Raw genomic sequence first — 26,254 nt, 5'->3', positions numbered from 1 at the left:
CATCAGTATCCGAAATTCTTTAAGATGGCTTTAGAAAATGGAAATCATGGGGCCCCTGGGTGGCTCAGTCGGTTAAGCATCCGACTTCGGCTCAGGTCATGATCTCACGGTTCGTGGATTCAAGCCCCGCATCGAGCTCTGTGCTGACAGCTCAGAGCCTGGAGCCTGCTTCGGATTCTGTGTCTCCTTCTCTCTCTGCCCCTCCCCAGCTCACGCTCTGTCTCTCTCTATCTCTCCTTCAAAAATACATTAAAAAAAAAAAAAAAGAAAAGAAAATGGAAATCATGGGCCCCTGGGTGGCTCAGTTGGTTAAGCGTCCAACTCTTGATTCTGGCTCAGGTCATGATCTGAGGGTTGTGAGATGGAACCCTGCGTTGGGCTCCTTGCAGAGCCTGTTTAAGATTCTCTCTCTTCCTCTCTCTGCCCCCTCTCCCACTTGTACTCTCTCTCTCTCTTCCTAAAAAAATTAAAGAAAAAGAAAAGAAAATGGAAATCACTTAGCACTTGTAAATTTTGAACTCTGTGCTTTTGAAATGTTCTGGGACTAACTGGTTCTCAGTATTGCCAATGCCACGTGAGGGATATTTTTTAAATATGGTTATTAAACTTGAGTTCTAAGGAATAAACATATCACATGTACTACCAACTTCTTACAAAACCAGAAGTCATCTTTAAAATCACCCAAGTACCAGACTTGGAGCCAACATGCCAACCAATGCAGGCATGGCCTCCCAACTGGCCCATCAAGGCCAGATGTTGGCTGGTTTATGGGTCTTGTTATAATACATGTTACACACAGGTGAATATGTAAGTTCTTGAAATTTTGAATCAAATCTGGCTTGTAAACAGGATACTGACTACAGAAAGCTTGAATGTTACCTGAACTGTAGTCTCAAAAACTGAACTGTAGTCCAGGTAAAGAAACAATGTATATTCAATTTCTAGATCTACAAATGAGTTCCTATGTAAGTGATCCCAACACAGATACAGTGTTTTAGGGGTCTGATTTCCTTATGTAAAAATACAGAAGTCTGTGACTCAAAGCTAAGACAAAGATTACTAGAAAGGGCACTTCTGCGTGAATTTACAGAGCACAATGCCGTTCTGTGAGTGCTGACAGAAAGGTATCGTACACCATTAAGGTAGAAAAGACCCATCTTCAGCTGAGACTCCAGCCAGTACAGACATCAACTTTCCAAGAAACATTCCAAAAATGAGCCAAGATTTTCATTCCCCCGTTTTCTCCTCTGCCTCTCCCTTCCCCTCCACCCCCTCGGTTTCTCCACGTAGACACACACTACATACAAAGAATTCCAAACTCCACATTCAATCCTAGGAACCTCTCAGCTTTTGCCTGTTCCTGCAAAATGCTATAACTCTAAAAGCAATTATTTTAGATAGCCTGTGGTAAAGTTTCACTTCCTATCAACATAACTCTTTTAGAGCTTTGACAAGTCAATCTATCAATAATGATCTCTTAAGGTAAATGTTTCTTGAAAATTCCACTCGCAGAATATGCAAACCAAATCAGTCACGATGGCAAAGGCTAGAGAGCTGGAAAACAAACTTTAACATTCTTGGATTCAACCCCTTTCACGGGCACATTGAGACTCCGCAACATGGAGGACAAAGGGAATACTGCTTCGTGCAATATGGTACTACAGGTAATAAAAATAATAATAGTAATGTTTCTGAAATGACTAAAAGATTAATAAATGAACCACACTGGAGAAATAACATGGGGTCCCAACTGGAACCTAATGAGCAAATATACTTGGATCTACAATCCTACTTGAAGGGTAGAAAAAGAAAAGTTGTTTAATAATGTTAATCGACAGGTGCAGAGAGGATAATGAAGACAGTGATATTCCTTGTTTGCGACGGTCTCTTTCTAGTCATACAAACTTCATACGATAGACATCAGAAAACCTTGGAAAGAAAACACAAGAGCCCCAGGGAAAAACTCAAACACACGGAAACAATGCCAGCAGTCGAGAGATGGAGAACAACTCACAGCAACACGGGGAAAGTTTAGAAAAGGGTGAAAGATGAGAGGATTAAAATGGAAAACAAACAAGACAGGACTATGCAAAAAAAAATCTAAGGGAAGAGGGGTTACTGCAACACTGTCATTTAGCTAGTTGACTGTTGCTTCAAATTCTGGATCTGAACCAGTATTTATATGAATATGCCTGCTGAGCATTTGTTACATGTGAATAAAGAAATCCACACCCTTGATATACACACATTATGGAAATCAGATATTTGAAACCAAAGGAAACATTCCGGGACCATTTCAAGCTGCTAGACCATGAAGTCACTTGATCTAGAAAGCTATGGAGATGTCAGAAGTTTGCAGTATTAATAAGGGGGAAACGGGTTACACGATACTGGCATTCTTGCTGATGCTGTCACTTAAATATTAACTCGTGATTTCACTGTCTTGGCAAATGGTCCACGTACCTGGTTGCTTCCTGTCCCCCAACCCCATGTCTAACAAATCAGTGGATATTAATAGATTCTACCTTCAAAATGCTTCCTGAACGCAAACACTGCTTCATTTCTGCTGCCACCGCTCCAGTCAAAGCCACAATTATTTCCTCATCTTTACAACAGTTTCCTTGGATGAGATTCCCAAGTCTATTTTACCCCTACAAACAGTAAGAACATTTGCTCACAATTAAATATTATCAGTGCTTCCGATTGCTCTTAGAATCAAATTTGTACAGCCCGGCTGGGGTAACACTATGGCATGAACACTGTGCCCCCGCCTTCTCTAGGAGCTGGCCCCACCGGCCTGGCCTCCATTCAGCGCCCAGAAACGACAAGCCATTCTCCACCTAGAGCCTGGCCACATGGCACTTCTACTCCCTGGAAGTTGCCACTCCCACCTGCTTACACTTGACCTTTTCGTTCCTGGCTTTCATGTTAGACAGGCGGGTCTGCCCTGACCACCCCATTCTGGGGACGTATCCTTTTCTTACTCTGGATCACAGAACCCCGATCACTGCCTTCGTAGCACTTTGCCAAATTTGTGATGACACAGTTGTGTTGGTTTACTTGTCTATCATCAGTCCCCCACCCCCAACAAGAACATACGCTTCCCGGAGAAGGAGCCACATTCGTTCCTCAGCCTTGAGCCCCAGCACCTGGCATAGTGGCCACTCAGTAAATAATCACAGAATGAAGGAACAGATGAATGAAGAGATGAGTGACAGAAGACATATTCTAACAGATCTGTTACAAGGCACTATGAAAAGGGTAAATGTTAGTCATTAGCGGTTTTGATTACAGATACACGAATGAGCAATCACTGAATCACGATGAAGGGACGAAACTTAGCTCATCTCGGTGCCTCGATGAGCAGCAAAGGGAAGCAAGGAGAAGGAAGTATCTCGACTCTCAAAGAACTTATTCTTCAAAGAAGAGACCAGGAGGACACATCTAGAATGATGAACAGACAACCTGAGGCTGTTTCTTCTTTCTCCAAACACTTATGGAATGGTTCAGCCTGGTGTGAGGTTGGAGGGACCTGCCCAGGCCGTCTGCCCGGGATGAGCGTGTGGTACGGGCTCTAAGCGCATCAGTGATTCAAAAGAAGGACGGATTGTGACAGGGGTGGGTGGACCAGCAAAACCTCACGGGAGAGCTGGGTGTTGCACTGGGCCCAGAGAAAGCCCGAGATTTGGCTGGGCAGACAAGGAAGACAAATGATATTAGAATGAGAGAGGAGGTTTTGGCCAATGATTATGGAAAACATTAATTGGGACCACACTTGTTCTGGTCCTAGGAAAGCAGACAGTTATGCAAGATAAAGAGAAAAGGGAGAACATCTAGGAAAAGCAATTACAAACCCCTACGATGTAACAGACCCAAGATGATTGCATTTACCATGTGACTTTTAATTCGTAAGAGAATCCATCTGAGAGGCTAAAAATCACCTTAAGGACTTTTTCTTTAGCAGGACAAAAAGACAAATTTAGACCTAAGAGAGAGGAAAATGAAAAATAACTAGGAAATGGTCAGAGGAGTGTTAAATCAACTTTTCCCCAGTTTAGACTGAATAGATAAGAGACCAAAGAGATAAAACTTAGGGCAGATGGGTTACATGAGCAAAAATAATTGGCTATTAATAATGGAAATTTAGGGGGTTAGTTAGAAAGTTTTGCGGTTTTCTTTGGGCGCTTACTTATCTAACCTCCAGTAACAGAGACCAGCCATGTACCAGGCACTGCTTCAGACCTTAGATTTCAGTGAGGAAAACAGACAATAGAGAAGTAAAGAGATATCCTTAACTAGTGCCACATGCTACTGAGGCAGGTAAGAGGTAGAGAATACTGGGGCTGTCTCAAATACGGTGGTGAGGGAGATCTCAATGGCCTGAGGGACTGATCCATAGTCAAGTCCGGAGCAAGGTTTCCAGCAAAAACAGCATCAGGTGCAAATGCCCCAAATAGCCTTGTGTTCTGAGGTGAATGGTGCCGCCTGGAGGACAATCCCCAAGCCCCTGCTGTGTTTGAAGAACAGTGGGAGGCAGATGACACTCGAAAGAAGTGGGAAAAGCAGGGAGTAGTAAGAAATGAGGTCCAAGAGGTTGCCAGGGATGTGTTGGCCCTACACCACACTTTGGGTGAGCAATTACCTGAGATCTGAGAGGCAGGGAGTGAAAATGTGGGATCTACATTTTAGAAGGGTCACTTTGCCTACTGTGTGGAGATCAGACTGTAGAGGGCAAGAGTAAACCAGAAAGAATACTCCAGAAGCTACTGTAGGAGACCAGAGAGGAACCTGGAAACCCCCAAGAGGCTGGGAATCCTGCACAAACCATATAGCCATTCTCTCTGACGTGAACAACAACAAGAAATTTGCCCTGAAAGCTAGCCACAGGATTGCCTTCCGCATACGTGAAAAACGTTTCCACTCTTTGTAGAAATTGAGACTGGAGAAAAACGAAAGACAAAAAAAGATAGAAACTAAGAAATGGGACATGGGAGGGAGACACAGGTGCTGAATACCCACCTACCGCGTACTACCCAACAGCTCCAGGAGATGGGTGTTACCCTTTACACATAAGGACACTGAAGCCCGGAGGGTTAAGTAATTTTGTCCAAAGCCATCTGGAAATGGACAGAAGTGAAATTCCACACAAATATGCCCTTCTCGAATGATGTGGATTTTGAGCCTTAGTTCCTTCATCTGCTTAAAAATGACACTCATTTTCATGAATTTCATACATGCTGATACGTGACAATACGTGGCATAGCACAGTTTCCACTTGCACACAGAGAACACCGAGGGAGCGAACGCCCGAGAGAACTCTGTGTTCTTCAGCCACAGAGGTTCTCAGCCCTGGTTGCAGGCTAGAACCACTGGAGAGCTTTGAGAATTATGCCTGGTTCCCACCTCGGGGATACTGACTTAACTGGTCGGGGGTGGGGCCTGCCATCAGGATTTTTCTTAAGGAGAATGTACCTTTCCTTCATACGGTTTATTTTCTGCTGGTAGCCACAGAGTTTCTTGTATTTAGTCATGAGGAAGAAAATGTATAAACTACTATTACATTTCAGAACTGTCTTTTTGCTCTGAACCAATACAGATCTTTGTGCCCAGTGCCATCACATTCGACCACTACAGCATTAATTCACTACTTTTACTCTCCTAACTTTCATTGATTATCCTTAATTGTGACAACTATACACTGACTTCCCTCTGGGAAGCAACATACCTCTTTTCTCAGCCCCTAAGAGTTTGGAGGGAATTGACTCCAAATGCCAGCTCCAAGAGTGACTTTGTGTCTGAGACTTGGCCAGCCAAAGCAGTCCATTCCCTGGCCGGTGGTAAGCCAATGTCTCAATTCAGAACACTCTAAGTCAGCCCCGTGGCTTTTGCTGGGAGAAGACAAACTCTTCCCCACCCATCTTCAGAATGGAGCCAACACAGGAAAGCAGAAGGAAGACTGCTAGAGAGAGAAAAATTCAGGCTTGCTGACATTATTTGAGCTTCTGGATCAAGCCATGCCTGAATTCATCATGCATATTTGCTACAGAGCCAGTACACTCCTCCCCCCCACCCCCCGCCCCTCACATTTTCTGGTCTATTTATCTATTGTTGAAAAATCAAGATTTTTAATGGATACAGACGTGCTGTAAAAGTTACTCTGTGTGAAAACAAAAGGCTACCACCTTTCCCTAGTCAATCCTCCTGATAAAAAGTAATTGATTAAAAATAACAAATGGATGGTAAGAGTAAGGGAAAGACAGATACTCAAGGGCAGCTACGGTCTGAGGAGATGGGGAAACACAAAGAAGACACCTTCACAAGTGAGAGAATTCTCAAAGACTTCAAACAGAAGATGAGGGTTGCTGTTTCTTTTTTTTTTTTTTTTTTCTAATTTCCTGGGATTTCTTCAACTGGGTCTCACCTCTGCAACTGGACCACAAGGTTTCCAGGTTTACAAAAGTTACATACAACTCTGTGAGCCTCTGTCCTAAGGAAACAGATGAAAAACGCATAAAAAATACACGTACAAAATATTCTCCGCAACACGACAAAAAAAAAAAAAAAATAGCCAAAAAAAGGAACCTCAATGTCCCCTTTGCAAACTCCATTTCCTCAGGGATCCCAAAGGTGGCGTTCCTCATTTTGTCCTGGTCAGTCTTTCCTTCCCCACTGGGTGCTTCCCCCCGGGTGGCTTCACACAAGCCCGTGGCTCAGATTAGGCTCTGGACTCAACCTCTCAAACTTAACCTCTCCAGACCAGCACTCTCTCCATGCTTCAGGTTCACTTACTTAGCTGACTGCTCGATGCTTCCTCTGGATGTCTCACGGGTTCGTTCAATTCATGTCCCGTACGGAACTTCCCACCCTCTCCTCAAAGCTGCTCGCCATCCCGCAGCACCCCATACATGCACTTGCCTACAGCTTTCTGAAGTCTGGCTTGTCCCTGTGGTCCCTCTCCTCCTTCTCCTTCTTCAGCCAGTCTGTCCACTTCTATCTCCACTGTCACCTCCCCATTTCATCCCACCGTGACTGCTCACCTAAATTACCGTGTGAGGTTCCAAACAGGGTTCTCTGACTCTTGTCCTCCTCTGATCCATTATTCCTCCTTCAGCCACTGTAATTTCTCCCAAACGCTAAAGCTCTGCCCCTCCCCTGCTGAAACTAATCACGGTGCCCCCCCACAACACTGTCGGGTGGAGTCTGATCCCTTTGTCGTGAGTTTGAAGGCCTGATCCCCTTGTGGTGGTGTTTGAAGGCCTGATCCCCGTGTCGTGTGTTTGAAGGCCCGCTGCGCTGGCTTCTACGCCAGTCCCTCACCCATGCCGCCCACACTCCATCACATTCTGCGTACAGCTCTGCTGAGCTCCATTTTGTTCTTCAAACCTGGCACCCCCTCTCTGCTGCACCTTCCCGCATGCTATCGATGTTCTCTTCCTGGGAGACTGTCCTCTCCCCACAGGCCTAACTTACTCATCTTGGTGCTGCCTTCCCTTCAGGTCTCTGTTGAAACATCACTTCCCTTGGAACATTTCCTGACTTTTCTTCTAGCCCCCGGTCTGGGTGGGGGGCCCCCTTCCGAAGCACACTGGATCATCCCAGCAGAGCTCGGCCACATCCCTGATTATAGTGCCTACATTGTCTCAAAAACCATGAACCAGAGCCCCATCTGTCTTGTTCACTCCTAGATCCCTCATCATTAGCACAGTAAGTGCCGCAAAGTAGGTGATCAATAAATAGTATGTGGACGATTAGGTCGTTCATTAAATCCATTATGCCACATTCATATGATGGTATAAAATGCAGCCACTAAGAACAGTTCTTTAAGAAAATAATGAACGATACAGGAGAACATTTGGAACACATTGTTCACTTTAAGAAGCTCATTACAAAAGAGAATGCACAGTAAGATCCAATTTTAGTTTTTCCAAATGCACATTAAAAAGAGACTTCAAAGATAGTTGCCTAAAATTCAAAGTGATCTCTCATGGGGATGGAATCATACGGGTGTTTCTTTTTCTTTGAGCTCATCTGAGCATTGGATTCTCTGATAGCGAAGGGAAAAATGAAAAAACTATTTAAAGTGTGATATGAAGTCCCAGACTGTAACAGAGCAGAGGGTGATGGTCAAATACAGTGAGAGGAGATAGTGGTGACATCAGCCCACGTGCATGCCCTGATGTACAGTGACCAGATGCATTACTAAGTGTAGAGTCAGGAGCTGAAGGTGAGGAAGGGACAAGGTCTTCATATAAATTACAACCAAACATACTTGGGGCAGTTAGAAGACAAATGGAAAATGCTTCAAGAATGGGCTATGTGATGGGAGGGGAAACCTAAGCATCTATCTTTGGGGCCCTTTTATCAGTATGACATCAGGTCTCAGGACATGAGAACTTGGTTGGAAAAACCAAGCCAAAGAAAGAATTATTTAGCCAAAAATGGAAGATGATAAAGCAATTAACCAACATTCTTCTACTTTCACAGCTGTGTGCATGTTCAATTCTCTTAGGCCGAGTCTCTCTGTCAGCCCCACCTTAACACGCTTATAGGACTCTGAGCCCAGATCTGAACTGTTCACAATAAGACCCAGGACCACATCGCATGGTACTTTGGTCCAAGTCAGACAAAAATTTGTCTCCAGCCTCTTCCAATTATCTAAAACAGAGTGAGTGTGTGTGTATGTGTGTGTGTGTGTGTGTGTGTGTGTGTATACACACACACACATACATACATATGCTTATGCATATGCATATACATATATAGGAGTATATACGTATATGGAGATAAATTCTACTGCAGGGAAAAATAAAAATTATACTTACTTTTAGGATATTTGTATTTCTTTTTTTTTTCTTTAAATGTTTATTTATTTTTGAGAGAGAGACAGACAATGCATGAGCAGGGGAGGGGCAGAGAGAGAAGGAGAGAGGAATCTAAAGCAGGCTCCAGGCTCTGAGCTGTCAGCACAGAGCCCAACGTGGGCTGAACCCATGAGCTGTAAGATCATGACCTGAGCTGAAGTCTGACACTTAACTGACCGAGCCACCCAGGTGCCTCTAGAATATTTGTATTTCCATTGTAAAGGATCTTTGTTGCTATTAAAAACAATTATATGGGCATTTGGCTTCTTATATGGAGAAATAAGCTTTCTTAACAGATTGTCCCACAAATAACAACAGTTAGCTCCAGGCCAAATAACCCCACCACTACCTGGCTCTGGAAAGTGAACAAAAGTGGACAGGGTTTTAGAGGAAAGTCAGAACATAAAGGCAGCAGCTGGCATGGGGGTAGTTTCACGTTTGGGGAGCCCCACCCTGCAGGCAGCCTTGGATGTGACTATGGCCCAAGGACACAAAGACGCTAGCATTAAGCCTGCTAGGAACCAGCCAGGGACAGGCACACCATGAGGAATGGGAAAGGGTCCTAGGAAAGAAGACAGCCAGAGAAGGGATCCCCCAATTCTGTATATCAACTCTGCCCAAGTCTCCGATGACCCCTAAATCATGCCGAATGGGATCCTGGATGAGATCAGAGCCTCCCTTCCCAGCCACCCCCACCGGCCTCACTGCTAGCTTGAGTTTGCAATGAGTCTAACCAATGACAGTCACCTGGTTACATCAGTGGACCCTGGTTAACTCATCTTGGCTCCAGTCTCTTCCCATATTAAATGACACTGTTGAACTGTTGAAACAGTTTTGAGATATTTACTCACTCAAGACATTCAACACAAGGCTCATAGGTACCTAAGTGCCAGGTGTGCTAAGGAATACCAAAAAAAAGTTGAGCATCACTGCCCTCGACAAGCCTAGAGACCCAGGGCGGAAAGCAGACCTGTACCCAACCAGCTAGTTGTCACAAAGGTGAACTTGACCAGAGAAGAAGCTTAGTTCAGCAGAGTGAACACGGACTCCAGAGTTAGACAAACCTAGTCTCCACCCGGGTCCACCAGGACCTTAGAGCCTCAGGACCTACCTTGTACACGTATACACCTTGTACACTTATATTAATCACTTACCCCACTGTTCTGAGTACTGTATACCCATTTAATCCTCGTAACAACCTCATTAGGTTGGCACTAATACTACCTTCACTCCACAGATGCAGAAAATGAGGCACAGAGGATTTAGGTTTACTTGCCCAAGGTCCCCAAGTAAAACGTGATCAAACACAGATTCAAACTCAAGCAGCAACATCTATCTGAGCCTCAGCAGCTAACTGCTAACTTACACCAAATACTAACTTCAAGCACCAAACACATAGCAGGCACTCAACAAATGGCAGATGTCCTCGTTGTCATGGTTATCGCCGATGCTGTGGTGATTCCTGAAGCCACAAGAGAAATGACAGTTGAAATTTAGGCCGTCTACCCAAATTTTTCAAGCCAAAAAGTTTTCAGAGCGCTAAATAACTTTCCCGTGCAGATCTGGACACACACCTCAAGAAATCGGGATTTGTATTCACCTATTAGGGATCCCCTACCTCTTCTTAAAAAGAAAAGCACCAAGGTATCATGATTTATTTCTCCATTCACTTGTCACGTTGCAACTTCCAACTGTCATCTGCCACCACTAACCTGGGCATCAGAACGGTTCCCAGGAGGGCAGCAGAGCTAAAGATGACAGGACCCTGGTCATGTACTAAGGTGAGTGCATCTGGTCCCGCCGCGAATGGGGGAAGCGGGCAAGCAAAATCCCTCGCGGTATTTTTAGGTAAACAATCTCAGAGAAACTGTGCTATGTGGGGACACGAAGAAAAGAAATATGAACTTAGCTGTACACCAAAAATTAATCAGCATACACCAAGCGCAGAAATAAAGTTTTACTCACACTTGGTAAGTCTTAAAGCCTGCTCTGTCTCCAAGAGGTGAAACTACATGCCTGTTGGAGCGCCGGGGATCGCAGCTGCTACAGTTCCTAACTGATGTGGTGATTTAGGGATAGTGCCAAATTTTCAAAAAAATAAGAACAGTACCTTATTCAGGCCTGGTAATTTTACGAGGACATGTTGCACATTTCTTATGTAAATACATGCAGTTTAATAAGGTCCTAAGAGAGTGCTTTCACCGAAATCCTACCTATCAGGATACTGGGGAAAAACAACCAAATCCTAGGACTGTATGACTCCTAAATCCTTATTGGGTAACATGCCCGGTTTCTGAACAATACGCATTATCTCGGGGATAATTTTTATGACATGTGTGGCTATTGCCTGTAAATCCCTCTAAGATGAAAAGCATTACCACTGACATTTGAGTTGGACAAAAGGATTTATATGGCTAGATTACTCAAGGCTATAAAATGTAGAAAAACAAAAATAGTTTGGATAAACCCTTGGAGCTTGTTGCAATGGGATTTGACTTACAGGGCCTGAGGGCCGACATTAAGTTTTAGGGAGTCGTTTAGAGGTTATGAAACTTTTCTCTGTAAACATTACTTGAAACAACAAGCTGGATTTATTGACTCAGCAAGGGGCTCTTAGGCTGATGTATGTGAATCAGAGACTATCAGGAATAGGGTCCCTTAAAGGTAATAGTCAATCTTCATCATTAAAACAAGAAAACAATGGCTGGAGGAGATGAAAACTGTACGAGTCACCCAAGGTGATGTGGCTAAATTCTCCACCATCACCACCATCATCATCATCGCTAACACTATTCAGTACTTACTCTTTGCCAAGCACAGAGCTGAGGGCTTTTCTGTTCCTCACACCGACTTATAAAGCACGTCCTAATATCATCCCCTTTATCTAAGTGGAAAAATGAGCCCCGGAGAAGCACAGAGCTAGCTGCACAGGGGACAGGTCCAGCATTCAAACACAAGCGATGGGACCCTCAATCCACACTTGTAACCACCCCACTCCCCCGCCTCCTCTCTGGCCCCAGACTCAGGTCTACTAACCTCCGGGCCAGAGAAGGACACTAACCACACGTGGCTACGGAGTTTCCAAGTCACAAGACCTGCATGGCTGACAGTGGAGTCCGGTGTGGAAGCAGGTCCCCTCCCTGGCTGCAGTATCTGCCTTCAGAATTGCAGGGCAAGAGCTGCTCACACAAACTCTGTGGGTCTGTACTCCCATCAGCAAGTGTGACACCAGAAAATAACCTCTGACTAATGTTTTTACAATCTATCGGATGCGATGATATCCACTCAAACCTAGTGCCTGGAGCTCCATATTCTCACGTCAGTCTCTGGTCGCCACACGCCGAGGTAGATACCAGGCAAGCGATCAGGTTCTCTGCAATGTGACTCTGTGCCCCGCATGACGCAGATCAACATACCTGTAGGACCCACAAATGTGCTTTATTGCTGAATGCTTTCATCTCTACCAAGTTCTTTTTATTCCCTGTTAGTCTGTGTGGTGGTCTACTTCAAATTCTGAGGCGGACAAAATAAAAATTCAGAGGTACTGAAGCAGAGAGGATGGCTAGACAGTTATATTCAGATTTTATTTACGTATGTATTTAAATGTATTCATATATTTAAATCTACATATTTAAATACCAATAGTCAGTGATGGTAAGTATATATAATCAGATGTCTTCAGAATTAAAATGCATTTGGTTTAAAATTGAAGGATCTCAAAGTTCTAAACCAAACATAAAGACAGTATCTGCATACAGAGTAAACACGTAGGCAAAAAGATCAGCTTCTAATTTCTCCTCTTTGCTGCTGTTGTTTGGTAAAGTATCTGCAAGAAAACACTCCTGACATTTTTACTTTTGCTTCTTGTCACCTGCACAGGAACCACAATCCAAAACTGCACTTTTCAAATGTGGGCCCAGTGAACGTTAAGTAGAAATTCAGAGAAAAGACAGAACCTGTCGACAAAGAATAAAAACCTAAGTGTAGGAGGAAAGCAGAAACCCTCCAGAAGGAGAGCTTAAATGATAATTACAGCACAAGCTGTCTCGCGGGCCTCACTGACTTTGAACTTTTGGGAAGAGGTTAAAAAGGAGGCGAGAGTCAAAGAGACAGACAGTCAGGAAGGACTCCAACCTCGAAGGACCTGGTCCAGGTTGCATGCAGAAGGATCCTTGAAAGAAACAGAATGAAGACGAAAAGGATGGAAAAGAGCCAGGATGTGAATGTGCTGAGTGGAAAGCGCTATCCAGAGGGAAAACCTAGTTGGAACAGCTTTCCGGACTGGGAGGGAATTGCCGTAAAAGGATTTCACCGTTCTCACAAAAAAGAAATACATATATATTTAAATTTATGTAAATTTTTATATATATGAAAAAAAAATTTTTCCAGCTTTTCCCAGACTTCAGAAATTTTTAGCAGGGACATTTAAAAGTTTTAGAACCCAACAAACTTGGCATTTATTCTACTCATGACTATTGTTACAGAGATCATCTTTAAAAAAAAAAAAAATGAGGGGCGCCTGGGTGGCGCAGTCGGTTAAGCGTCCGACTTCAGCCAGGTCACGATCTCGCGGTCCGTGAGTTCGAGCCCCGCGTCGGGCTCTGGGCTGATGGCTCGGAGCCTGGAGCCTGTTTCCGATTCTGTGTCTCCCTCTCTCTCTGCCCCTCCCCCGTTCATGCTCTGTCTCTCTCTGTCCCAAAAATAAATAAACGTTGAAAAAAAAAAAAATTAAAAAAAAAAAAAAAATGAGACCGAGTGTATTTTGAAGGATGTATTTAGAGACACTATAGGACAATGGTTAAGAAGGCCAGTGCCAAGGTGCCTGGGTTTAAATTTCTAGCTATGTGATCACCGGCAGGTTATTTGATCCCCTTGTGCCTCAGTTTCCCAATATGTTAAATGGAGATATTAATAGCATCTGCTTCATAGAATTGTCGTAAGGATCAGAGGTGCTGGCAGACTACAGAGTGATACTGAGGTGCTGGCTTTTATAATTCGTTCATTTAACACATTTTTATTAACCTCCTCCTAATATAAAATGTGGCGTTAAATGCTCCTGGCGTGCGGTTTTCCCTCCCTCTCAAGAGAACACAGGGAACCAGGGCAGACAGAATTAATACACATAAAGGAATAAATGAAAAAAGGATGCATAGTACGTAATATGAGGAAACAATTACTAAATTTCTTAGGTGTGATAATTTTCTAGGCACACCATAAGATCTAAAGAAGACTGTGCTAATTCTCAGAAAACACAAACTGATTTATTTGGGGATGAAGAGCCATGATGTTTCTCATCTCAAATTACTTCGCAAAGAAACAAACTATACACGTAAATGCACGTGTATAAAGCAAACATGACAAGAAAACGTTCATCACTGGAGAAAAAGAAAAAAAAAAAAAAGGAAAGAAAGGAAAAAAAGGAGGCAGGAAGGGTCCTAATGCTAGCTCAGAAGTCCAGAACATTCTGTGGACTCAAGACACTTTCCAAACTTGTCTTCGCAGTGTGCCGGAAACGAGAGGGATCCTGGAGACGCGACGTGTTCTATAAACATTATTTTCTACCACAAGCACCCAGAGAACAAGCCAGTGGGAGGGGCTGGTTCAAAAACGCCAGCCACCCGGTCACGGCCTCACACTCCTACTAAGAGGCTCCAAAACACTGCAATGAATTCTTCAGAACTGGAAGTAAAGCCCCTTTTCCCTGGTCTGTCTTCAGTGAAGGTGAACCTCTGAAAAAACTCTTCACACAAAGACTGTGGGGAAATTGGTCTTCATTCTTTGCATTCCAGAGCGTCACATTTCCCCTAGGCTTTATCTAGACAGCGTGGAGGAACTGACAGGCCACTGGATAAAAATGAAGGCTCCCTAGACAATCCCCCGGATGCCAAGGTTCAAACTGCCATCTATGGGCTAATGGGTCTGCATTTGGACTTGGCCCAGACTTCTCCACCAGCTTCCAGATTCACAGCTGACAGCTCCACTTGGATGTCACAAAGGCCACTCAAACTCAACACGCCCAAAATAGAACACTTGTGCTCTGCATTTCTTTTTCTCCAGGAACGGCACAGCCTGCCACAGACTGACAGAGGGAACAAGCTTGCCCCTCCCCCCCATCACCCACCCATCTCAGGCCCCCTCACTTGACCTCTCAAGTTCTCCCAAATCCATCAGCTTCCCTCCTTTCTAAGCCCCACCCTTCCCCTTCTAACAGTCAACACCTGTTCCCTGGACTTCTACAACAATCTCCAAACTCTCCTCCTTACTCCCACTCTATGTTCCACACTGTTCGGGAATGAAAACGACAAATTCCCATTTAAATTCATCAATGGTTCAACAGTAATTGTTACTAGGAAAACAGTAACGATGAAGCAGCTAATACTGAACAGCCATTTAGCCAGGCACTGTGCTAACTACTGTACCTGCAACATCTCACTTAATCCTCACTGTCCCTATTAAGTGGGCATTAGCATTTCCCCAACTTACAGATTAGTAAACTGAGACAGAGAGCGAGAGGTATGAACTCACTTACCCATGAGACAGAGCTGGTGAGTCAGTGGTGGAAACAGGCTCCAAACCTAAGCCCCCGTCTCCCCCTCAGGATGAAGAAATGTCCCGCCTGGGCACACAAAGCCCCGTGAAGCCATGCATACATCAGCTTCCCATCACCCACTTTCTTCCTCACCGTCTTCCCTCATCGGTGATGCCCTCAACTCCGCCGCTCTCCTCCCTGTCCTCACTCAGGGTCTCCACATGGGGGCAACACGCCCAGCTGTCCGAGACTAAACAGCTCCCTTTTGGACACATCTTCAAGGCCCTGGTCCTGCTGTAATTACACATTTATCTGTGGATGTTCCATGGGAGGCCCCATCTCAGCCCCACTAGCCCTGAAGTCCCAGCGCCCAGCATAGCCCCTGGCAAACAGGAAGTGCTCGGCCATCTTTATGCACTAGGAAAAATGGTGGTATGAGGGAAAGTAAAACCACTGGGTCCTACTTCGAGGGCCATCCTTTATGGCTGCTGTGATTTTTGAAGTCACTGCCTCTATGAGCCTCTGGGGTCTCATTTTAACCTTCTGGTGACAGTCAAAACTGTAAAAATAAGCAATTTGGAGTTTTCAAAGCTCTTTCGCAAGAATCCCATTTGTACCCGGAACAGTTCTGGGAAGTATGCAGTCTCATTCTAGCCCACATTGAGGAGGAGCGGGTGGCGGCGGGGGGGGATTCATGATTTGCTGCCGTCAATCGGCTGGTGACCCTGACGCCCACCCCTGACCGCAAGCACAGGCTACAACCAGTTGGTTAGCAACCGCCTGACCCAGGGTGCAGCGAAGCCCTGAAAATCTGCAGAGCTCCACGTGTGAGGGACAATGCGTGCTGCTTGCTCAGCCCTCAACCCCTTTCAACATGCCCGCGTTTTCCATTCGCTCCAGAGACCCAAGGGGAGGGTGAAACACACTTTTCTCAAACACACTCTACTCCACTGCCATGGTAACCACATACATCGCAAGCACAAGCAACCTGGGGGCGCAGCTCCCACCCCTGCACAGGTGAGCGGAAGCTGGGGGACAGGATTCACTTCTTCACGTCGGGTCTTCAAAACACTGAGGAGGAGGAGATGCTGCAACCCTGAGCCCCTGGGTCACCTGGGAGGTTGGTGGCCTTTCAGCAAGTGCCGTGCTGAACCACTGCTGCCCTGCAGCCTCTCAGCCAGGGGCAGGGTAGGGTAATGTGGATCCCAGAGACGGTTCCAGAGTGTTCGCACTCAGACTCTACACTTCATCTCTGCAGACGACGTCCTCATACTTTATGCAGTTGTCCGCGTACCTCTGCGGATCAGGAGCTGACGTGCCGGTTTTAAAAACAAACAAACACAAAAACCTCTAGGGGCGCCTGGGTGGCTCAGTCGGTTAAGAGACCGACTTCGGCTCAGGTCATGATCTCACAGTTCGTGAGTTCGAGCCCCGCGTCAGGCTCTTTGCTGACAACTCAGAGCCTGGAGCCTGCTTCGGATTCTGTGTCTCCCTCTCTCTCTGTTCCTCCTCTGCTCGTGCTCTGTCTCTCAATAATAAATAAATGTTAAAAAATAAAAATAAATAAATAAATAAATAAATAAATAAAACTCAAAAAAATAAAGAACAAAAAACTCTAACATCAAGTTATTCTTACACATTAGTGTTTAAAGTAATCCCTTCCATAACATCCCTCCAAGCAGAAATGAGAACTTCCTCTGAGTACAAAATCGTATCTTGAATACCAGCTTGCTAACTATGGTCACCTGCCTGCCCCTTCAGGTCGAACTACTCTAACAGTAAAACTTTTTTTTTAACTAAAAGTAGCTAAAAGGGCGCCTGGGTGGCACTTCGGCACAGGTCACGATCTCGTGCTTCACGAGTTCCAGCCCCGCGCCGGGCTCTGTGCTGACAGCTCAGAGCATGGGGCCTGCTTCGGATTCTGTCTCCCTCTCTCTCTGCCCCTCCCCTGCTCGCGCTCGCTCTCTCTCTCTCTCTCTCTCTCTCTCAAAAATAAACATTAAAATAAATAATAAATAAATAAATAAAAATAAAAGTAGCTCAAAAGATGTGACTTTCCAGATAACCTGAAGTTTCTAAGGTGTTAGAAAGTTGATTTAAAAATAAAAGCAGGTGACGGGCACCCGAGTGGCTCAGTCTGTCACGCGTCCAACTCTTGATTTTCACTCGGGTCATGACCTCCCAGGATCGGGAGATGGAGTCCCGCATCCGGCTCTGTGCTAAGAGCGCGGAGCCTGCTTGGGATTCTCACTCTCTCGCCCTCTCTCTATGCCCCTCCCCTGCTCACACCCTCTCCCTGCCTAAAGGAATAAACATTTTTAAAGAATAAAATAAAATAAAATAAAATAAAATAAAATAAAATAAAAGCAGGTGAACTTCATGTTGAAATATTTTCTATGTGTACTGGTATCTAAAACAAACAAAAATTTGAAAATTTAACGCGTGAAATTTAGGAAAAAACTTATAGTTATCACTGTGTTACATGTATTCATTTTCAAGGTGTAAGTAAAATCACAGAAATTCCTAGATTATGTCTAATATTCAAACATAATTCTCAAGCTATTCTAGCACAGAATTTTTTAAGAAAAGACTACCTTATATTTTGCTTTATAAATGGAACAAATGGAGGAAGTTCTCTCGCACGGAGGTTTTCAGAAATTTAAAGCTGATCAAAGTAGTTTATGGGTTAAAAATGGGAAGAAAAAACAGGTATCCTTAGGCAATAATACTTACCTTCTGGACACTGGCAGGTGAATCCACTGAGACTAGAAATGCATGTTGCTGCATTTCTGCATGGGTCTAGGATACAGTAATCAATCTTGGATTGGCACAGCTCTCCAGTATAACCTGAATAAAACAAGATAGATATTTTATAAAATGTGTTATTCCAAAACCATTGCGAACTACCCCAGGAACTGATGGAGTCTAATCAGTACCCCACCCACCAAAAGCAGCAGCTTTGAGCAAAAGAGCCCCCCACCCAGCCACTCCTCCTCGGTCTGCTTTGGTTTTGCAATGAGAAACAGTCTTAGCAGTTTAGAATCACAGTTCAAAAATCATTTACTTTGCAAAAATCTTTTACTGCAAGGAGAGACTTTCCTTCAGCCTTAGCCCTGCACTTTACTTTGAAATACGAGTCAGAACCTTCAGAAACTGAGGGTTCCCAGCTTCCTTCTGACACAGGACAAAACACAGTCTACAATGTGTTTGTAGACGAGAGGCCATCTAACTGAGAGGCCATCTAACTGAGAGGACAGCCACTTTCCCTGTGTCAGTGTCATCCCAATACCTATTTTTAAAAAGCACAAGGAAAAATGCAAGTCATTAAAATTTCTTTAATTTATATTTTACAGCTGGAAGAACCGTTCTGTGTTAATGCCATGCCCCATTCCTTCATTTTAAAGATAAAGAGATTGAGACACACATAATGTTAAGCACCTGAATATATTATTCTTGGTTTTATTTGAATCCCATCCAGCCTAGTAAATTCTCTGTGAAGCAAGATTCTGGCGGGGATTTCATTGGACAGTAACATAAACACATGTGTGATACGGAAGTAAGGACTCCCATCTATGAGAGTGCAACCCAAAAGCTTTAAATAAATTCCACGTTAGGGGAGCCTGGGTGGCTCAGTCGGTTGAGCATCTGACTTCAGCTCAGGTCATGATCTCACAGTTTGTGGGTTTGAGTCCCATGTCGGGATCTGTGCTGACAGCTCGGAGCCCGGAGCCTGCTTCGGATTTTGTGTCTCCCTCTCTCTCTCTGCCCCTGCCCCGCTTGAACTGTCACTGTCTCTCTCTCTCTGTCTCTCTCTCTCTCTCTCTCTCTCTCTCTCTCTTTCTCAAGAATAAACATCAAAAAAATTTTAAGTGAATAAATTCCACGTTACTTAGTAACTTTGAAAACAAAGCCCTCCAGAGAAATAAATTCATTTTAAAGTGGAAGATGGCTATGAAAGAAACTTTGAACACAAGATGTCAAACAGAGAGAGGCTCTGCCCTTAGTTCTGTTATTTGAGTGACAGAACTCTTAATAATTTGGAGATGATTCCTATCAGAAATTTTTATGCACAGATATTTTCTACATGATTATAATCATACTGTAGCATTTTATACCTTGCTAGGCTGTACATTAAGTATTTAAAAACTTGTCTTTCTGAATTATTAGTTTTGAAAGACTGTCATTAGCAGTTGAATCTGAGATTTGCAAAAGTAAATCGGTGATATTAGAAGAGGGATGATTCGCCTGAGCTTCAATTACCTGCAAAACGAGTATAAATTACAGATTGTGAATGTGGAGGCATTTAGGTACAACCTTACTCTCCCCTACAGGCTTGAAAACAGCTCAGGAGATTGTAGTTTATTAGTGAATGTGATAAGATGAATAAAATAATTGTATAAACTAAAAATCCAAACACTAGGACAAAAAGCTGTTTCAAAATTGCAGAACAGAATATCTTAATATGATAACAGTATGTTCACAGATCTTCAAATGACGGCCCTAAATTCAGAATGAGGGAGAGCAAACTGTTTTTCAGAAGAGTGCTACAAATAAGTTTCTGACTAAAAATCATAGCTAATACCTATAATAGAACACTTCTTTTTTCTTCTGTGCATTAACTCATCCTCACTGCAAACTATGAGGTCAGTATCATAACCATGTCCGTTTCACGAATGGGGAAACAGAACTGGGGAGTTTAAGTGATTTTCAAAATGGCACACGGGGAGTCAAACTCCTGAGCCCAATCCCTTAAATGCACCATCATGCCTGAGGCAACATGCATCACGTGCTCAAAAACATGTATTTAACATGAAGGGAAAATAACAGAAAATGATGTATAAGGAAATGCACAGACATAGATAGACACAGACTAAACACCATGGTTATTCTTGGGCTTACCAAAAATTTTCTTTAAATCCCTGCTTTCAACATTTCTACAACAGACTACAAAAGTACCTTCATGAAAAAGACAGCCAATTACAAATACTGGCTTCTTAGAAGCAGTGTGCTTACAGGATATAGAGTCATGAATCCTGCCATCACGAAGATCTTAAAACTGTGACCACAGAATCACACAAAATCATTAAAAATAGCCAAAAGCCAATGAGATATCATACATCTGTAAGGGATGTATATGTCCCTACCAGATAGAAACAATACGAGCAAAATTCAGGATTCCATGAGCTTCGAAGTTCTTTAGAGAAAATTTTAACATTCACTTTCTTTGAACTTTTTATTTGGGAGCTTTAAACATACCTAAACGTAGAGAGACTAGTATATAAGCCTCATGTCTCTATCACCTAACTTCAACAATCACTAGCATTCTGTCCATTTAATTTCATCTAGCTCTCTCATAGTTTTATATTTTCCCTGTTGGGGTATCTTAAAGCAAATTTCATTTCACCTGTAAAGACTTCAGGATGTATCCCGAACTAATGGAGATTTTTTTTTTTAAGATCACTTCTAATGGCCTCTTTAATGTGTGGTCCCATCTACAAACTGAATTAAACACTTTAAACTACATTTATTAATTTCAACAATTTCTTTTTAAGAACCCCATTTGTCGAATAATACACAAATCTTCCCATGCATTTAATTCACTATTATCTAATAAATCTAATAAATTAAACCTTAAGCGCTGTTAAATGCTCCAATATTTACGCATTCAAGCGTAGTAGGATTTCAACCTAAGAGGTCAATCCACATTGCAGTGTGTGGGGTGTTTGGGATTGTCCAACCAGTACTTAGTGGTGGAGATTCTAAAGTCTTGCACTGCCCGAGACGACCCGGTACAAGAAAATTTTCTTACTCAAATGCCAATAGTCCTCTCTAATAAGGAACACAGGTCAGGGACCAGTCACTATATCATTGCTTTTGGCTCTCAAGCTTTACAGCTTTCTCGCAAGGATTTTTTCAGTAGGGGAAACATGGAACTATAAATAAAAGTGTGTACTCAGACCTATAAAGTATGTATATATTGGCATGTCTACAGGTTCGATATAACTGGAAAAGAAAAACAGCAATGGAGGAGTGAGGGAGGCAGGAAAGCACAGCTGGGATGATGGGATTATGGGATTACTGAGTATCCTTAGCTGCAGGTGACCAGCTGGTCAGTTACTAGCAATAACCAGCCTGTGTGTCTGCCCAGCTGTAATTCAGGGCCTGACGCTTGTCCACACCAGGCCAGGCATGATTCTTGACGTCAAAGAAGGTAGTTCCAATTTAGTCAGAAGTCCCAGGAGCGCCATCACTGACTGCATTGAGCCAACTGGAGCCAGATCTGGGAGAGGACAAGGAAGTGCGAGTGTCCTGTTGCTGGTTTCAGGGACTCTTAAACACCAGTGAGTCATTTCTTAGACCCGCAGAAAGCAGAAATCTACAGTTGTCAGACAAATCCCTGATATTAACCTATATATAATATTCTGAACTGCACATCTAAGGCATACACAAATTACCCATCCATGTCTGTTGTTTTTTCATTTGATATCATAACCAAGGTGTTAAAACTAAATGAGTGAATGGAATTTAAATTTTACAAGACCATGAAGGCTTTGCCTGGGTTCTTTCTTCCATCTTGCGGGAAGCCGGTATCTTCTCTGGGGAATAAAATAACCATGGTGATCATGGACATTTCCTCACCCAAACAAAGCAGTGACACACATTCAGAGGACCTTGTGGAACGTTCAAGCAAAGCAATGATTGTGTCAACACAGTGGATAAGAAAGGTATTATGTGGTCATTTCGTGCATGTTGCTAACAGGAGAATTTTCTCTAACGCACACACATACACACATGCACACACACGCGCGTGCCCACACACACACACACACACACACACACACACAAATGGGCATTTCAGGACTTAAAGACCTAGGTTGTAAGTTCCCAATGGGATATTGGCAAGGCACAAAGAAAAGCCCATACAAAGGCCCAGCAGTATGCATGAAAGGTGTGGATGCCATTCAGACGTCCTTAAAAATGCACAACAGAGAAAATCTCCTTCATTCAGGTTTCCAATGACAAAGTCTATACCCAACTACCAAGGCAAATAGCAGTAACTGTCTCCATTCCTTTCCTTAGAACTAGTGATATGGCCCCTTCTTAGCCAAACCCGAAGCATTCATGGACCCCCTTCCAAATTAGTGTTATAACCACATGGTACTTTCACGTTGTCCAGGTCGGGACATCATTGCCTCTCACCAGGACCTAAGACAAGGCCCCTCAGCCCATCTCCTTACCCCTACTCTTGCTTTCCTACAATCCATTCTACAGTCCACGTGGGAGTAGCCGGAGAGATTTTTTTCAACGTTTATTTATTTTTGGGACAGAGAGAGACAGAGCATGAACGGGCGAGGGGCAGAGAGAGGGAGACACAGAATCAGAAACAGGCTCCAGGCTCTGAGCCATCAGCCCAGAGCCCGACGCGGGGCTCGAACTCACGGACCGCGAGATCGTGACCTGGCTGAAGTCGGACGCTTAACCGACGAGAGATTTTTTTAAGACATAGCTTATATCCTATTATTCTTAAAACCTTCCACTTGCTTTACAAAGGGCTGGGAACAAAACCCAAACACTTGACTCCATGGGTAAAAGGCACAACGTGATCTGGCCCCTGCCTCCTTCATCCCCACACATTCTCCCCATCCACCACTGCACTGTGGCCACCGTGGAGTTCAACTGTCCCTAAAGTCACCAAGCTTCTTCTCACAGTCTTTAATGGTGTTTTCAGGCTGTGGCCTCAGGACCACACAAAGATGTGACAGAGACACAGGATACAACGAAAGCAGTTGTGGTCCTGCCCTAGAAAGAGAAGTGTGACATGAATTTAAAACCGTCACGTAACAAAGGGGCACCTGGGTGGCCCAGTCAGTTAAGTGTCTGACTTTGGCTCAGGTCCTGATCTCACAGTTCATGGGTTTGAGCCCCGCATGGGGTATGTGCTGACCAGCTCAGAACCTGGAGCCTGCTTCAGATTCTGTGTCTCCCTTTCTCTCTGCCTACCCACTTGCACTCTGTCTCTCTTTCTCTCTCTCTCAAAAATAAATAAACATTTAAAAAAATTAAAAAACAAACTGTCATGTAACACAAAGCTCCAGAAGAAAGTCAGCAATAAACCTAGGGAAAGGGACTACAGGAAATGCAAGGGAGTTTCATCTGTAAGAGCAGGAAGCAGAGGTTGGGGGGGGGGGGTTTAAAAATGAATTTCATAAAGGAGTAGAGGACATAAGAGAGTACATTAAAGTCGTCTCCAGCACCAGGTAGGGAGACGTTAAATCCAGCGATGCAGGGTAGGAAGTCTGCTACAAACTCGAGGGGGATGACAGATAAAATCAGAACAGTTAGGTCAAGATGTCTTATGAATCCAGGGGGTTGTGTGTTGTGAAATCAACCCCATTTGGAGAGTGTGAACCAGTGTTTACTGCCATTGGAGGCAATAAGGGAGAAGAGTGGCCTCTGTGTGTTCATCACCGACTTGAGAATTGTCCCGGATGCCCGGGTCTCGGGAGACAGGCAAAAATCTCTCTCCCGGAAACAACCTCCAACCCCTGAGTGCCTGTTCTAATTCGTTTGGGTCAAGAACTGCAATTAGCCGAGAATAACACAGCTCTCCCCTTAGCGGTCTGAGTCTTTTACCCCAGAAAGAGGAAGAACCGCATACACAGATGGTGACGTGATCTCAGAGATTGAGCAAAGAATGTGTCGTGATTGGGATAATTTGGTGCATGAGAGCGTCTATCAGACTTCGATTCAATTAAAATGTTCAGCTGAATAATTGATTTTTGATGCATGAACTTAAGTTGAAAGATAAGGCTAAGCCAGTATATGCTGAGAAGTTTAATGGAGCTTGAGAATCACTATGATTTATGTTTAATTCTTGCAAGGGAACAAACACAAAAGATCATTTCAGATCACTTCCCTACGCAGGAAAGCCTAGAGTGGCCATCAGAAACCTCAGCCCTGGAGCCCCACCGCCACCTTGCACGAAGTGTTCCCTCTGAGCCTACACCCTTCCACGGCCGCCCCTGCCATTAGCCGGGTCTCTGCGCAGAAATCACCTGCTCGGACCTCAGGCCTCAAGCCCTTCTTTATTCTTCTTCTTAGCACGTACCTCTACTTGACAAGACACAAGTAGACTTGTTACCTCCCCACCTAGAAGGTGACCCATGGAAGCAGGGCTTTGTCCTAGAGTCTCCTGCTGTCCCCCACAGGGTTCCTTCATGCTCCATCAATTATGTTTATTAACCAAAAGGCCTTTCTTTGTTGGTTTTCTTTCAACAACAAATTCCCTAAGAATTGGGAGTTCGCCTTTCTCGGTAATCTCTGAATCCTCGATACTTAAACATTTCCTAGCACAAATCAATCAACTTGCTTCAAGCTTCTGCCCTAAAATCAACCATATCTCTCAAGTTAGATTTAGCCTCTCCTTATGCAACAATACCCAGAACAGCATGGGCAAAATGTGTGACTGTTTTTTCCCTAACGCACATTAAAATAAATACATGGCTATTAAACTACGCATGTATCCTCTCAAACAGGTGCTATCTAAAATCACCTTGTGTTCTGCCACGGTCTATGCTTCCAATGCGAGGGACACCACAATGGAGCAAGTGCTCTGCTAAAGGACCCCTCCTCCCCAGCCAGACTGGGATGGATGAAAAGTTATGCTGACCCCCTTCTGAGCTTCAGTCTTACTTCTCCAAGAAGCGTTCGGCACCTTCCACAGGCGCCTAAGACACGGCAAATCAACAGACCTGAAGCAGGACTCGTTGCCCTGCAACAGTCCATCCAGGTTTAATTCCCTAGGTCAGACTGATTCTCCGCCAGGATGATTCTCTCTACCCTCCGACACCCGCTCCCCTCCCAGGGAACACTTGGTGATGTCCGGAGACATTGTCTATTGTCACGCCACTGGGGGGTGCTACTGGCATCCAGTAGATAAGAGTCAGGATGGTGCCGAACATCCACAGTGCACAGGACAGTCCCCTACAACAAAGAATGACCCAGCCCAACGTGCCTCTCACGCCAGAGTTGAGAAACCCTGGTTTAGGTCAATGAGACCTTGGTCCTTCAGATTACAAACACTTGTCTTCATCCCAATGCCTTTTATCTTCCCTTAAACAGAAACCTGTCCTTTCGAAGCAGGGATATCGAACCTTCAGCACATTTTTAGAAATCAAAATCCATTCATTGAATAAATAACGTAATAATTGGTTCCAAAATAGAAGACTATTGGAAATACCGCTCTCTCCTTTTAGGGAATCCCAGAGGTTTCATGATTTCTTTGGAGAACATTCTACTGCAACAAAGAAGATTTAAGAAAAGCTATGCCTTGGGATATATAATAAGGATGCCTTTCAAGGACATATGGGACGACTGGCAAAGCTCTCAACCCCAAATGGAGGCTTAGTGCTTTTAGAGCACCTGACCATGAGCAATGACGTTGGACGAAATAAAGCACATGTACTAAGTGAAGGCCGGCAGATGGTAAAGCAACCAGATACCTTGTAGGAAATGCGTTGAACTGAATAATCCATTCAGTGGATGCATTCCCAGATTACATTTGGTCTAATGTATACTTGGAGTCTTTAATTTTATACTATTTTGTACTTAAGTAGAAAACATAACTTAAAATGTATCCATGCATAGAGAGAAAAATGGCTAAGTTTTCCTGCGAGCATCCAAATGGTTTGGAGACAACTACATCCTAACAGTATCTTTTGATCGCAAGCAACATAACCAAAACCTGTACCCCACAGCACCCCCAAATCACTGTCTATGCTGGTTGTGCTCTTGAAATGAAGAAAAACCTTCTCGAGTTCAATGATAAATCACCAGTAGGCAAAGTTGGCTAAATGAGTCAGGC

General features: G+C 43.9%; 1 protein-coding gene across 1 annotated transcript in view; it reads right to left on the bottom strand.

Moving 5' to 3' along the window:
- DNER (delta/notch like EGF repeat containing) overlaps positions 1-26,254 on the bottom strand; it is a 317,674-nt gene that overhangs the window by 74,707 nt on the left and 216,713 nt on the right. Inside the window, exon 7 of the mRNA XM_047082312.1 lies at positions 18,124-18,237. Coding sequence (XP_046938268.1) covers positions 18,124-18,237 — 114 coding nt within the window. The remainder of the gene's footprint in view (positions 1-18,123; positions 18,238-26,254) is intronic.

Source organism: Lynx rufus, unplaced genomic scaffold (assembly GCF_022079265.1).
Source record: "Lynx rufus isolate CCGP_SWC_20201006 ecotype Redwood Valley unplaced genomic scaffold, mLynRuf1.p SCAF_2, whole genome shotgun sequence".
NCBI lineage: Eukaryota > Metazoa > Chordata > Mammalia > Carnivora > Felidae > Lynx > Lynx rufus.
The sequence above is the reverse complement of the archived record's forward strand: the minus strand, read 5'-3'. Positions and strand labels throughout refer to the sequence as shown.